Consider the following 15,000-nt stretch of genomic DNA (forward strand, 5'->3'; position numbering starts at 1 on the left):
AAGAGGGGAACGTTCCAGAACCAAGAAAAGGAATGCCTTTGAAAAACAAAACGCGCTCAAAAACATCGTTAGTTAAAAAGAAAGAAGCCAAAAAGCAACTAAAAGATCACTTTGCGGAACACAAACGAATGCAGAAATCTTGCTGACGAAATACAACACAACTCAAAAAACGAAACAAAATTGCAATTTGGGAAATGTTATAGACGAAGACGAAGACGAAGACGAAGACGAAGAAGAAGAAGAAGATTGTTTCCCAAACTTCTCGATTCCTTTAGTGTTTTCATTGCAGATAATAAAAAGGCATGTATTATGTGCAGAAAAGTTATTAGAGTGAAATCAATGGGATAAAGGATTGACTGCTGATAAAACTCAAGTTGAAACAGGGAAGTGCCTTGTCGCCGAGAAATCTGTGTTTTCCGTGCATGCTGAAAAATTATTGGAATGAAATCAATGGCATTAAGGAATGACCGCTGATAAAATTCAAGCCGAACCAGGGAATAGCCTTGTGTCCGGGAAATCCAAAAAATCCACGTTTTCCGTGGATGCCAAAAATATGAAATCAGTGGCATTAAGGATTGACCGCTGATAAAACTCAAGCCGAACCAGGGAATAGCCTTGTGTCTGGGAAATCCAAAAAATCCGCGTTTTCCGTGCATGCCAAGAAGTTATTGAACTGAAATCATTGAAATCAAGGATTGACTGCTGATAAAGCTCAAGTCGAACCAGAGAAGGGCCTTGGTGCCTTGAAATCTGGAAAATCGGCGTTTTCCATGCATGCCGAAAGGTGATTGGACTAAAATCAATGGCCTTAAGGATTAACTGCTGATAAAACTCAAATCAAACCAGGGAAGAGCATACTGGGTCACGTTGACTACAATAAATGGCGCCCCTGCCAGCCCAATTTCGGTTCAAAAGGCCCTGCTAAATTGCGGACTGGATGTCACAGAAACCCTGGTAATGAATGTCAGTTTTCTTTCTTTAAGAGCTCTCCTTGACATGTGTCTAGCAATCAAAGGTAAAGCGAGATAAAAAGATAAAAAGATAAAAGAAACAGATATAAATGGAACAAGTATAATCATGTGCTAGGTAGCAAAACAAATCGTGAAAAAGTTCTGAGACATTGTTTCATTTAATTTGTATTAGTCAGGTGCAGTTCCAGGATGGAAAGGAATCTCCAGCCACGGCAGAATTTTACAAGTGTGATCCTAAAAATCCTTTCATGCAAGACCTTGTGAGATCATCTTACAAACACTCCTACAGAGCCGAGGCCATGAAGCTGATCGGTGAGGATTGCTTATGCACCCAGGAGTTAGACGATTGTGGCAGTGAAAATGTCGTGTGGGTGACCCTGGTTAATCAGAAGTTTCACACTTCCTTACTGAAAGCAATCGAACGTCTCACCGCGGCAAAGCTACAACTGGACAAATTTGGCTTCAACATGGCTGTAACTGCTAAGATTTTAGAGGTTGGGAAATACTCCGGCGATCTTCAACAATTACAGGGGTAGCTGACTTAGTGTGAGGCAATAGACAAATCGAACTCCACAGATAGGCAATACGTACACCAGATTTAATCAAAGTTCAAGAATCTCAGTTCCTTGAGTTACAGAGTAACGACAGCTTGAAGAATTGACGATAACTTTACGATGTAACAGTACTAGTGGTACAAGTAGGTTTGTAGCGATGAGTAATAGTTATGGTAGCGGTAGATGTAGATGTAGATGTGGCTATGGCTGTGGGTTCGAACTGAAAAACGATAATTCGGCATACAATTGATTTAGAGAGTATTAAACTAATCTAGTAATTCGACATGCGACATAAACATAACTGGGTGATAACTGAATGTCAATGGAACCTTAATAAATCGTAACTTATAACTAGCAACAGGAGTAGCGCAACAATTACTAAACTAAGACTAAAATGAACATAATGCGCAGTAAATCATAAAGAATCCTTTGGAATGTAACATCTAGTGCAATTCCATCACTAAACTCTAAAAATCGACCATAATCATGCAATACTAAACTATCAAAGTACGAAAAGATAAAAACTTACTTCGGTCGACGACTCACACCAAAAGATAGCTTGATAGGATATCCATTGATAGATAGCAAGTAGCAGATTCTACGATCGCTGAACAATAATAGCTGAATATACCTTAAGAGTGCGCAATTTATAATAATGCGTACGTGAATAAAACTAAGGCGTTGTCCAAAAACGTGTGCTCTACAGTTTTCTAAACTCCCTCGCAGAACATGTATTAGCTATCGATGAGCATGAAGCTGCAAATTCCCAGGGAAGTTGTAGTATCGAAGCACGTTTCCCTTTAAGACACTATTTATATTCACTAGAAAATTCGTGAGAAAAATGAGAAAGGGAAGGTAGGCGTTTCAAAACTAACATTCCGGCCCCTTAAAGGCGTTAGTTAATACGAGCCTTTACAAACTATACTAGGTTTGAAACGCACTTCTTACTATTTAAGTTAATAAAACAGAATGTTCATAATTACTATTTAGTGTTCATCGTTCTCAATCGAAGGTTTAGTCCTTGTTTGACATCTCTGCACTTTCCAGTAACACAATCTTGTCGATTGGTCTCACCAACTCCGTAGTTCTAGTCTTTACTTTCGCGGAACGTACTAAACCGTCTCTCTTGTTGCGATAAACTTCCAGCACTCGTCCCAGTGGCCAAACACTGCGGGGCGTATTTTCATCGAGCAATAGCACTATGTCATGCACTGCAAGATTTCTTCGTTGCTTGATCCATTTCTGACGTTGCTGCAATGAGGGCAGGTATTCTCTGATCCAGCGACGCCAGAAAATATCACTAAGATACTGCACTTGACGCCATCTGCGGCAACTATAGTTGTCGTTCTTAGAGAAAATTCCAGGAGGGATTGCATTTCCCGCTCGTAATAACAGCAGGTGATTAGGTGTTAAAGCATGAAGATCCTTTGGGTCATCCGAAACTTTGGTAATTGGTCTGCCATTCACTATAGATTCTACTTCGCACATAAGAGTGCTTAAACCCTCGTCATCCAGGATTTGCTGCTTTAGTAATGCCTTCATGACCTTTCTCACAGACCTGATACACCTCTCCCACACGCCTCCATGGTGCGATGCAGCAGGTGGATTAAATGACCAAATGATGTCTCGTTGCAGGAGGAATTCATGGATTTGCTCTTGATTCCATTGTTCAACAGCCTTGCGAAGCTCCTTTTCGCCCTTAACAAAGTTTCCTCCGTTGTCGGATCGGATCTCTTCTGGTTTTCCTCTTCTAGCAATGAATCTACGTAGAGCATTAATGAAGGATTCAGTGTCCATGGAATGAATAATTTCAATATGAACAGCTCGAACAGCAAGACAGGTAAATAGCACGCCATATCTTTTAGCGGTGGTTCTTCCGCGACGGACAGTAAAAGGACCGAAGCAATCTACTCCTACACTCGTAAATGGTGGCTTAGAAGGAGTCACACGATTTTCTGGGAGACTTGCCATTTTCTGTTGGAGGGCAGGTGCTTGACGTTTACGACAGTCAAAACATCTCTTAGTCACGTCGCGAACACTTGATCGCGCGCCAATAATCCAAAATTTCTGCTGGATCAATGACAGAGTATATTCCACACCAGAGTGACCGGAGGCTCTGTGGTAGTAGTTAACAATCAGCTTGGAAACGTGGTTTTTCTTTGGAAGAATGATCGGATGCTTAGCATTATCGCTAATAGGTGCTTGTTGTAAACGTCCTCCCACACGTATGAGGCCGTCTTCCAAGATTGCGTCGAGTTTGTAGATATGACTCGATTTGCTGAATGTCTTACTTCTTTGGCGAAGAACAACCAATTCTTCCTGAAAGCTTTGTTTCTGAACAAACTTTAAAATTTCTTTCTCTGATTCCTTTAGTTCGGAAACGCTGATGGGTGGGACAACTTTGATGTCTGTATAGGCGTAGTTGCTGTTGATCTCAGTTACCTGGTGGCGATGAACTTGTTTTCGCAGATTGTTCTTATATCGCAGCACCAACGCTATGATTTTCTTTAAGCGTGTCCAAGAGGAAAACTTCTGGATTGCCGTGTTAATGTGGTTGAATTGCTTGCTTGCTTGGCTTGTGAATGTTTCAGTATTTTTCTTAACTTCCGGATCATTGCTCGAGATTTCACCAATGTCGTTAGGTCGTTGTGGCCATTTATCTTCTAACTCTCTTAGGAAAGCCGGTCCGTGCGTCCAGCGTTGGTTATTTAAGAGTGCGTCTACCGTCACCCCTCTGGATGCTTCATCAGCAGGGTTCAGTGACGTTTCAACATATCGCCACTGCATAGCTGTGGATTGATCCAATATGGCGGAGATGCGATTGGCTACAAAGGTCTGGAACCTCTTGTCCTTGTTCTCGATGTAACGGAGGACACAAGTACTATCAGTCCAGAAGGTAGAACCATCGAGTGGTAAGTCCAACTCTTGCTTGATAATATTGTCTAGTCTTGTCGCCAAAACGGCTGCGGATAGTTCCATTCTTGGTATCGTCATTGCCTTAAGCGGAGCTAATCTGGACTTTGCCATGACCAGGGAACAGTGAATCTTGCCATTAATATCGATCTGACGGAGATACGAAACAGCTCCGTAACCTCGACTGGACGCGTCTGAAAAGTGGTGAAGCTCACGACGTTTGACGTCTGCGAAATTTGATGGCTTGAAACATCGTGGTATTTCAAATTTCTCTAGCTTTGGCAGCTCTTGAAGCCAAACTCTCCAACCTTGTTTGTGACATTCCGGAATCTCGTCGTCCCAACTGAGGCCCTTGAGACATAGCTCTTGTAAGATTTGCTTCGCGGGTAGAATACACGGAGATACGAAACCCAGTGGGTCGTAGATAGAAGAAACAATTGACAGAATTCCTCTTCTCGTGGCTGGTTTTTCCTTGTGGGAAATCGTGTAGCTGAAGGTGTCTTCCTTAACGTTCCACTGAACACCTAAGGCTCTCTCTCTGAGTGACGAACTCCTATCAAAATCTAAATCCTTGACAGATGGTGCTCTTTCTGATTCGGGAATGGAGCTGATTACTTCTCGTGAGTTAGAAATCCACTTAGTGAGGCGAAAACCTCCTTTGGACAATAAGCCGCGGAGTTGACTAGCCAGGCGGACAGCCTGTGAATTGGTTGCTACTGATTTGAGGCAATCGTCGACATAGAAATTTCGCTTTACCGTGTCGATCGCTGCTTCATCAAATTCTCCCTTATGGTCTTCGGCTGTTTTCTTTAAGGCGTAGTTTGCGCAGCTGGGGGATGAAACGCCGCCAAACAAATGAACTTGCATTTGATATTCCCTTGGTTCTTTATCCAAATCTCCATCTGGCCACCAGAGAAATCGCAGGTACTTGCAGTCGCTCGGGCGTACTCTAACTTGATAGAACATTGCTTCTATGTCTGACATAAAAGCCACTCGCTCTTGACGGAATCGTGTCAATACACCAACTAATGTACTGGTTAGATCCCGCCCCTGTAGAAGCTGGTCGTTGAGTGAGGAACCGCGATACTTTGCTGAACAGTCGAACACAACTCGCACTTTATCTGGCTTCTGCGGGTGGAACACTGGGTGATGGGGTAAGTACCACGCGTCTGCAGTTTCTTCTTTGTTTATTTCTCTGGCATAATTCTTGCTTAGCAGGTCAGCCATAAATTGTTTGTACTTCTCATGTAGAGTTGGTTCTCTCTGTAAACGCTTCTTAAGCATTTGTAATCTGTGTTTTGCTTGATAACGGTTGTTTACTAGGTGAGGAGGTTCGTTTTTCCACGGTAGCGCTATTTCATAATGACCACTAGAGAACTTCACGGAGTCTTGCATCATTCCAAGTGAGCGCATGTCGTTTTGTGACATCGACGTTTTAGCTTCGTAACTGGAATCATTGAACTCTAGATTGCAATAATCTTCAAATTGCTTGCTCAGTGTAGTGTTAGCATCGACGAAATTCGCAGTTGGAACTTTTGGCTCTTTCCGACCAAGAGGTCCGTTTAGCACCCAGCCAAGTATTGTGCGCGTTGCGAACGGGCCACCGTCCTTGCTTTCTCTGAATTCTCTTGGTTGAAGTATATGTGGTGCATCGCTGCCTATCAAAAGACCGATTTCAGCTTGAATACTTTCTATCTTGATGCCCTTGAGATGTGGCCATCGGTTAACATCTTCCTGGTTTCCAATGGTGTCAGCTGATACTGGGAGACTGGGACTAGAGAACACATTTGGTAGCTCAACTACGTTACTGTCACTAAGATCGGAGACTTCTAGATTAACAATAGAGCAGTTGACAGATTTCTTTGTGCTTTGCAGTGTGGTAAGCGAAATGTTGGTTCTTTCACCCTTGATGTTTAGTTTCTTCAATAAGTCATCTGTGCAGAATGAAGTATTAGAACCAGAGTCCAAAAACGCATAAGTCGTGATCTTCTTATCTTGACCCTTTGCTTTGACCTTCACAGGTACAATTGATAAACCTACAACGGTGGAACCATTCAAGGTTTGAAAGGTGTTGCTTTGTATGTAGCTGTTTCTTACTGGCGTAGTGTTAGCGGTTGGCTCGGGGTTGCTCGTTATTACCCTTGATGTATCGGTTGTTGGCATTGTAGTTTCTCTTGGGTGCAAGAAGGAGGAGTGCTTCTTGTTGCAGCCTGTGATGCGGCAAAAACTCTTCTTCGGGCAGTCTTGCGCAAAGTGTCCGGGCACCAGGCAGTTTGAACACAACTTCTTTGAGCGAACTAACTGATAGCGGTCACTGACACTCAGCTTCTTGAAATCCTCGCACTGAGAGAGCCAGTGATTTCCTTCGCACGAAGGACATTTTGGTTGGGTCTTCACTTCTAGATGACCTCTTGATTGCTTTGAATTCACCTGAACCGGAAAGGATTTAGCTGTCCTTCTTACTTGTTTTGTTCTATCGGTTGAGTTGCTGAACCTTGAATCACCAGATATCTTGCCGAAAATAGGATGGTTTGTTACTCTTGATCTTGATTCAACGAAATCTGTGATATCCTTAAGGTTGGCATCCCTTTGCTCTTGCTGCATTACTTTATCTGCCATTTCACGCCACTTTAGTCTAAGGGTGTAAGGTAGCCGGTCTACAATCTTCTTGAGAGTATCGGGATTTTCCAGCCTACTTAAATAACCAATTTCTCTGAGCGTGTTGCTGCAACTTGTTAACAGAATCGAATACTTTTGAAGAGCTGCTCCGTCTTCTGCACGGATTGGCTGCCCGTTGATGATGCGGTCCACATACGCTGTAGCAATCTTGTATGGTTGTCCATATCTGTCTGCTAACAATTTGCGAGCCTCGTCATATCCTTTATCTTCTCTCATCGTTAGGCAACTTCGCACGAGGTCTTGTACTTGGCCGCTGGTGTATTGCAAGAGGTAATAGAGCCTTGTACTTGGATTGGTAGTCTTTCTTTCAATCAGATTTTCAAATGCTCTGATGAAGTCGCAGTATTCTATTGGATCACCGCTGAACATTGGCAAATCAGGTTGAGGTAACGTTAATGCCATTATTGCGTCTTGTTGTTGCTGCAATAGGTGCCTTATGTCCATGCCTTGGTTGGGAGTTGGGTGCGAGCTGTAACAAGACTGCTGGAGTTGGGGATCTTCATAGCGAAACGAACGACTGTCGTTATTTAGCGTACTTGGCCTTGCTAAGGGGATCTCATCTAAGAAGGGGTGTGCATTATAGGGGTCAGTTGCACCAACTGCAGTTGATTCATTTTTCGGAGGGTCACGTTCAATAGCTTTGCTGGTCTCATCTCTCGTTGCAGCGTCAACTACAAGAAATGAACTGGCATTCTCCAGCCCTAGATTTCGTATTTGAGAGGTCGCCTGAGCTAACTTTGGGTTATCGCAAGGAAAATCCGTGTACGTTGTCAATTCGCGTTGTTCTGCTTGGACGTACGCGGATTCCTCGGCCCGCGCCTTTGCCATTTCGGTTTCGAGTCTCAACTCGTCCTTCCTCTGACGCAGTTTTAGCTCTTCTTCTTGAATTTGGTGGAGTTTTTGGAGCGTAGCAGCTTCGGCTTCCAAAATCGCCTTCCTAGCAGCAGCCTTAGCTCTTGCGCTTGAAACAGAACTACGGGTGCTCGCAGAGGATCTGCGTGACATGATTGATTCGCGCGTAGATCCAACGTTTGATACACTATCTTCAGGCCGTATGTCTAAAGATTTTACTTGCTTAGAAGCTTCAATGCCTGTCAACCAAAGTTCAATGTTTTCTTGAAGCTGTTTTATTTGATCTGACACTAGTTCATAGGAAATCCCTGCTTCTTCTATAGCTTCTTCATCCCTTAATTTATTACAAAATGCTTCGTGTGTTGATTTGAAGTAACCAAATTCGACCTTGAGGTCAATTATAGCCTTATCCACCAATTCGACATTTTTGTCATCTTCCATAAGATGGGTGATTTCCTTTATTTTCTTAGTCACAATTCTCTTTGCTTCGCTACGTGACCTTATGTCTTCCATTTTCGCGTATCCGTTTCAAAACAGATTGTCGGATGTGAATACTTGACTAGCGCGTGACGACGGGTGAACCAATTATCTTGTTCGTTAAACTTGACGACAGCTTTGCCGCGGGATGATAGCGATATCTTCAAAATAGCACGTAGCAATTCGAACTCTGTTCGTGGCTCGAATTCGAACTAATGTAACTGCTAAGATTTTAGAGGTTGGGAAATACTCCGGCGATCTTCAACAATTACAGGGGTAGCTGACTTAGTGTGAGGCAATAGACAAATCGAACTCCACAGATAGGCAATACGTACACCAGATTTAATCAAAGTTCAAGAATCTCAGTTCCTTGAGTTACAGAGTAACGACAGCTTGAAGAATTGACGATAACTTTACGATGTAACAGTACTAGTGGTACAAGTAGGTTTGTAGCGATGAGTAATAGTTATGGTAGCGGTAGATGTAGATGTAGATGTGGCTATGGCTGTGGGTTCGAACTGAAAAACGATAATTCGGCATACAATTGATTTAGAGAGTATTAAACTAATCTAGTAATTCGACATGCGACATAAACATAACTGGGTGATAACTGAATGTCAATGGAACCTTAATAAATCGTAACTTATAACTAGCAACAGGAGTAGCGCAACAATTACTAAACTAAGACTAAGATGAACATAATGCGCAGTAAATCATAAAGAATCATTTGGAATCTCACATCTAGTGCAATTCCATCACTAAACTCTAAAAATCGACCATAATCATGCAATACTAAACTATCAAGTACAAAAAGATAAAAAACTTACTTCGGTCGACGACTCACACCAAAAGATAGCTTGATAGGATATCCATTGATAGATAGCAAGTAGCAGATTCTACGATCGCTGAACAATAATAGCTGAATATACCTTAAGAGTGCGCAATTTATAATAATGCGTACGTGAATAAAACTAAGGCGTTGTCCAAAAACGTGTGCTCTACAGTTTTCTAAACTCCCTCGCAGAACATGTATTAGCTATCGATGAGCATGAAGCTGCAAATTCCCAGGGAAGTTGTAGTATCGAAGCACGTTTCCCTTTAAGACACTATTTATATTCACTAGAAAATTCGTGAGAAAAATGAGAAAGGGAAGGTAGGCGTTTCAAAACTAACAATGGCGACGTTGCAAGCGTCCACCAGGAAAAGATACTGTCAAATAAACTTGTGATCCTGGTTAACAATATATGCTACCTACAGAGGAAAAATCTACAAGTAAGACCCAAGATCCATGTTCACTTTTTCATACAAGTGCGAGACAAGAGCTTTTGTAAACACCTTGGCCACCAATGAGCAGTTGATGCTTCCGCCAATGAAGAAAAATCACTGAGCTGTTGTCGGATCCTTATTGTGAGCTGTTTCGACCACTAACCGTGGATTACGATCTCATTGAAGTGAACAACGGCGCTTGCTGGTCATTGAAAGGAACGAATTTCGTTGAGGACGCCATCGAAGAACACCAAATAGGCAAGGTATCACCCAGAGCGTTTTGCCTGTACGAACCAAACCAAATTCTCGACGCAAAATACTTGCGCCAGATTTTGGAAAATAGCCTCACTCCTGACGACGTATGTGGCTTCTGTGAAGAATATGTTTGGGAACATTTTTGTCAAACGAAGTACAACACTCAAGAAGAAGAAGAAGAAGAAGAAGAAGAAGAAGGAGGAGGAGGAGGAGGAGGAGGAGGAGGAGGAGGAGAAGAAGAAGAAGAAGAAGAAGAAGAAGAAAAATCTTGTCCACAAACAATTAATTGTAAGTCTAAACCATGTTGCAAAACCAGAGGTTATTGCATTCATGTAAGTGAAAACGTCAGTTTTCCTTTCTCCTTTCTCTGAAATCAAACTTTCTTAAAATTCAATAATTTTCAGATTGCAGAATCCAATGTGACAAAATTGGCTGATTCTTTTGAAAACAAATGAATTCCCCAGTTTCTGAAATAAAGTTTTAAGAAAATGAATAAAAGGAATAAAATAATAAAGTTAATAGCCTTAACCAGTTAAAAGAATCACCTTCAATAATATGTATTGCATGTGTGATGTAATGGAAGAGCATATTTTGCATTGGGAACCTTGCGAAATCTATTTTTGTATGCCTTCAACCTGATTTGTTTTGCACACAGATTTTAGGTCAAGAAATTACCCTTTTGGGGCATTGCCTGCTGTAAAGCTACACTATTTGTACACTGCACACAGAAATTCATGCTTGAGACCGTTTTTAGTCCTGGATACGCGAAGCGTATTAACTACTATCATTAGGGGTCAGAATATGCAACTTTGTCACTCACTCAGATGTAAACTGATTGATAAGTCAATGACCAAGATCGATTGTTTCAAGATGTGCCAATTTGTCACTCACTCAGTTGAATTCAAATTGATATGGCAACGATCAATATTGATTTTCCGACGTTTTAATTTCCGAATACGTCTGCGTTCGCAGGATATGTGTAGTCTGCCAATAATAACACATTCTTTTTAAATAAAAATCAAACACGAATTCAGTCATTACAGTATTTCCTATAGCCAAGATCAGAAAGCAACTGATCGCAACAGAACTCCCATTTTGTAAGCAATGTATCCACAGTTCTCCTTTGATTTACCCTAACGTTGCCACATGACTCAATTTTAGCCATTAATAACTGTCTACAGTCCCTTTTGCTTTCCTTCTGCATTATTCACGGCTTGTGAACTATAAATATGTTTGAAATTGACTTCACAATAACCCCGTAATTTGACATTGAAATTGATGAAACTGACTTGAAATTTATTGAAATAAACGTCACTTAAATTCAAGTAACACAACTGGTGGGAGACAGACCTGCGTACTTTACAAACAGAAATCGAACTGGTTATTACCCAGAACAGGATTAGAGCATAACTTGAATCTGTGAACTCGGAAATGTCAAGTCCAGGGCTCTGGCCACATCATGGCCAAGCTACCAAACGTAACAATAGATTTTCCTTTGTAGAACCAGCCATCACTTTTGGGAGTCTCTGTTTAGGCTTGGTTGTATCAGCTGGGTTGTTAAAAGTAAGTCGAGCAATGTGGGCCAATTTTGCTTTCATCAACTTAGTTGACACTACAAATACATGTATTTGAACAGTGCCAAAAATTGTCAACACTGCACTTTAAAGCTTTTATAGACAGCAAGATCCATAGACAAGTTACACAAGTACGTACAGTATATTATACAGTCATCTGAATATAACTACCACTTACCCGGTTCTTCTTCTTCCACAAGGCTAAACATGAAAGGACCAATGGTAGTTTTACCATCGGTGCCTTCACAACTGTAGTTCCCAAAATCATCATTCTTTAAGGAAGCAAGATTGTAGCACTTTTTTTCTCCTGTTTGAAGCTTAGTTCCATTTTTTTGCCAAGTTACTATTGGTGGTGGATATCCAATGACAGGGCAGCAAAATGTCTGACTCTCATCAACTGCTGCGAGGAAACGGTTTCCAAGAGAATGTGTGTCACCTTGCTTGATAGGTTCTTAAATCAAAATTATATGTAGCATCAGTGTGGGCAAGCTTATAATGTAGCAAGAGAACATGTAGGAATAGAGGCAACAGAATTCAAAGAATTGTTTTAAGTCTAGTGAACAATATTATTGTAGGAGTTGTGAATTCTTATTGTATATCAGTAGACTGTACATGTAGAGCTACAGTCTTTCAATTCCCTTCGTCCATTTGTTTGGCACGGCTTTTAAACCACCAATTTTTAATAATTCAGAAGAAAGTATTTACCTGGAAATGGCCTCCTTCTAAATAACCAAACTCAAAAAAAAAGAGACCGCCTCTTATTACATATAACTTCAGTCTCTTCAGAGCAAAAACGAAGCATTTACACACATGAAAAGTACAATATTATTACTACTACAATGATGCCAGATGGGTGCAAGTGCAGACAGATGGATCAATGGGTTGATGGATTGACAAATGCATGAACGATCAAACTCACTAGTGAGCTGAAGGTAGGTTCTAGCCTGATTCAGTTGATCAACATTGGCAGTGGCATCACAGATATAACGTCTCTCATCATAATCAGCAATGTTTTTAAGCTTAAGGATTGAAGATCCAGTGGCAGACACAATGATAACATTTTGGTTATTGTTAGCTAACAATAACTGAGTTTCTCCATGCTGTTTAAACCACAAAAAATATTGCTTTGGCACAGATGTAGCATTGCAGATAAACTCTACAGAACTCCCCACTGAAGAAATGTGAACCGGATGAGGCAAGGATGCACGGCCTACAGAATAAAAAGATTAATGTTACCAATTGGCTGCTAAATCACATGCCTCATTTTAAGTCACATGCCCTAATATCACCTTTCAAAAAATATTCCTTCATTTCCTTTAAACAAATTATTTATAATAATGGACCCGGGATTGAACCCTAAGGGACCCCAAAATTTACTTTTTTTAAGTCAGAGAAGAAGCTTTCAAGATTCACAGTGTTTCCCGTTTGATAAAAAGGACTGGATTATGTAGGGCAGTTGGGTCCTTGGAAAAACGATGCCGTTTGAGTTTACAAATTAGAAAGTTTTGCGAGTAAAAAGAACACATTTTGAAACATATCTTCTTTGTTTTCTTCTTTTATACACCTATTAGGGCTAAGAAAAGTAAGTAAGTAAGACTAAGTAAAACAGTTCTCCATTGGCAACGATTTGAATGCTATTAAAATAAACCTAAACAAAAACTATTTCTAGAATTCATATAGAAAGAAAGGAAATTGCTGGGTGAACTAAACAGAAATCAATTTGTTTTGCTTCCAAAGTACCACTCAGATATACGCACATACGCAGTTTATACACACATACATGTACATGCGTGTCTGATTTGCCTTCAGTACCATAAATTTCCTTTCTGTTGCATTATTGTAGAAAACACAGAACTATTGGATCGGAAAAAAGCCACGAGCCAATTACAGAAATTTACATCCTGCAAAAGCTATCATGTTTATACAAATAAGCAAGCTGCTTCACATCGCAAAAGCAATTCAATGTTTATGAATCAGAAGGAAAGGGAAAACGTTTCTTAAATTCTGCATTTAAATGCGTGTATCATTTAGAGAATATTCATTAATTTGCTTCCCAAAAGGTTTCTTAACGTGCAATTTCTTGAGTAATGTCATAGCACACGAAATGATTTGTATGTCCATAGGTCCCCAAGCTTGCGTTATGCGTGAGACGTGACTGTCAAAGCGGCACACCAGCAACAACACTGTTTAAACAATTTTCATATACATGTTGTATGATTCATTTCATATACCATTTCATCATTGATTCATTCCTCATGGGACCATTAGAACTCACAAATGACCAGCTCCTAACGTCAGTGGCTTCATAGCTCAGTTGGTTAGAACGTCGCACCGGAATCGCGAGGTCATGGGTTCAAACCCCATTGAAGTCCTGAATTTTTCAGGCTTCTCTACGCAATTGCAAAACGCTCATAACTGCAAAACGCTCAAATACGCTCATAACTGCGAAGATCATAGCTTCACTTAATGTCACCAGCGTTTGTACTGCTAGTTTTTTAAGGCGTGCATCGATTGCGGTATTTGTATAAGTAATCACATAATTTCGAGCATGAGGCGCCATATTGGACATTATTGCGAACCATACAATTACATGCTAAACTTCGAAGATAGATGCCACTTCCCGTCACCTTTGCAAACTTAAAACATTCATTCCAAACTTGCGTTTGTGTTATCAGTGTTTTTTTTCCATCATGAAATTCTCCAAATAAACATTCTAAACTATCCACCTCAAGGCAAAAACTTAGTTCTTATTGCAAACTTCATTTCGTATGGTAAACTTCATTCCATAAGGAAAACTCCTCACTTGGATCAATTATGGTGGTAAAGAGGGAGAGAACTCAAGCTTTGGCTAACATATCCAACATACATGTATAGCAAGGCAGGCGAACAGAATTTTGCATCAGTATGACAGTACTACATCTAGCAAGGTTGAAATGTCTTCACGTCACCTACGAGTCAGAATGCCTCGAGAAGCATAAAGATGTTAGCGAACACAAACCCCTCATCCTTGCGTTCAAGGTTCATCGGAAAGTGTAACTCAAGCACAATTGCGATCATGTCCGTCATGAGTTATGTGAAATTTGATGCTTTTCGATGAAGAACAGGAAATACCTTTTCAACCTCTTGCTTGAGGTTTTTTATGCTCCAGCTTTTATCTACTGGAAATTCGTGCAGTCAAGTTGAAGTCAAGTTGTAATGCGTATACAGAACTAAAGATAGCTCTTTTTATTTAATGATCTGCAGTGCAGTAGCACAAAGAAACAACTATTAATCAAAATTAAAAATATTTCAATTGTAAAGGACCAATCCCTGAGAAGAGAGCAAGCACTGGACAAAGCGAGTTTTAAAAAGATGCGAAAATGTTGTTGAGTATTGAGTCCATAATTATTAGTTCTGGAAACCGGCCTGTACAAATCTTGAGCTGCAGCATACCTTGAATTATGGGGATGGATATCTGTG

The 15,000-nt window shown here is 40.7% G+C and overlaps 1 protein-coding gene across 1 annotated transcript in view; it reads right to left on the reverse strand.

Annotated features, from left to right (window-relative positions):
* The window catches only part of LOC138029772 (uncharacterized), a 63,106-nt gene that overhangs the window by 22,598 nt on the left and 25,508 nt on the right, over positions 1–15,000 (reverse strand). Inside the window, exons 3-4 of the mRNA XM_068877598.1 lie at positions 12,461–12,751; positions 11,720–11,992 (exon numbers count right to left, since the gene is read on the reverse strand). Coding sequence (XP_068733699.1) covers positions 11,720–11,992; positions 12,461–12,751 — 564 coding nt within the window. The remainder of the gene's footprint in view (positions 1–11,719; positions 11,993–12,460; positions 12,752–15,000) is intronic.

The sequence above is a fragment of the Montipora capricornis genome, chromosome 13 (genome assembly GCF_036669925.1).
Source record: "Montipora capricornis isolate CH-2021 chromosome 13, ASM3666992v2, whole genome shotgun sequence".
Taxonomy (NCBI): Eukaryota; Metazoa; Cnidaria; class Anthozoa; order Scleractinia; family Acroporidae; genus Montipora; species Montipora capricornis.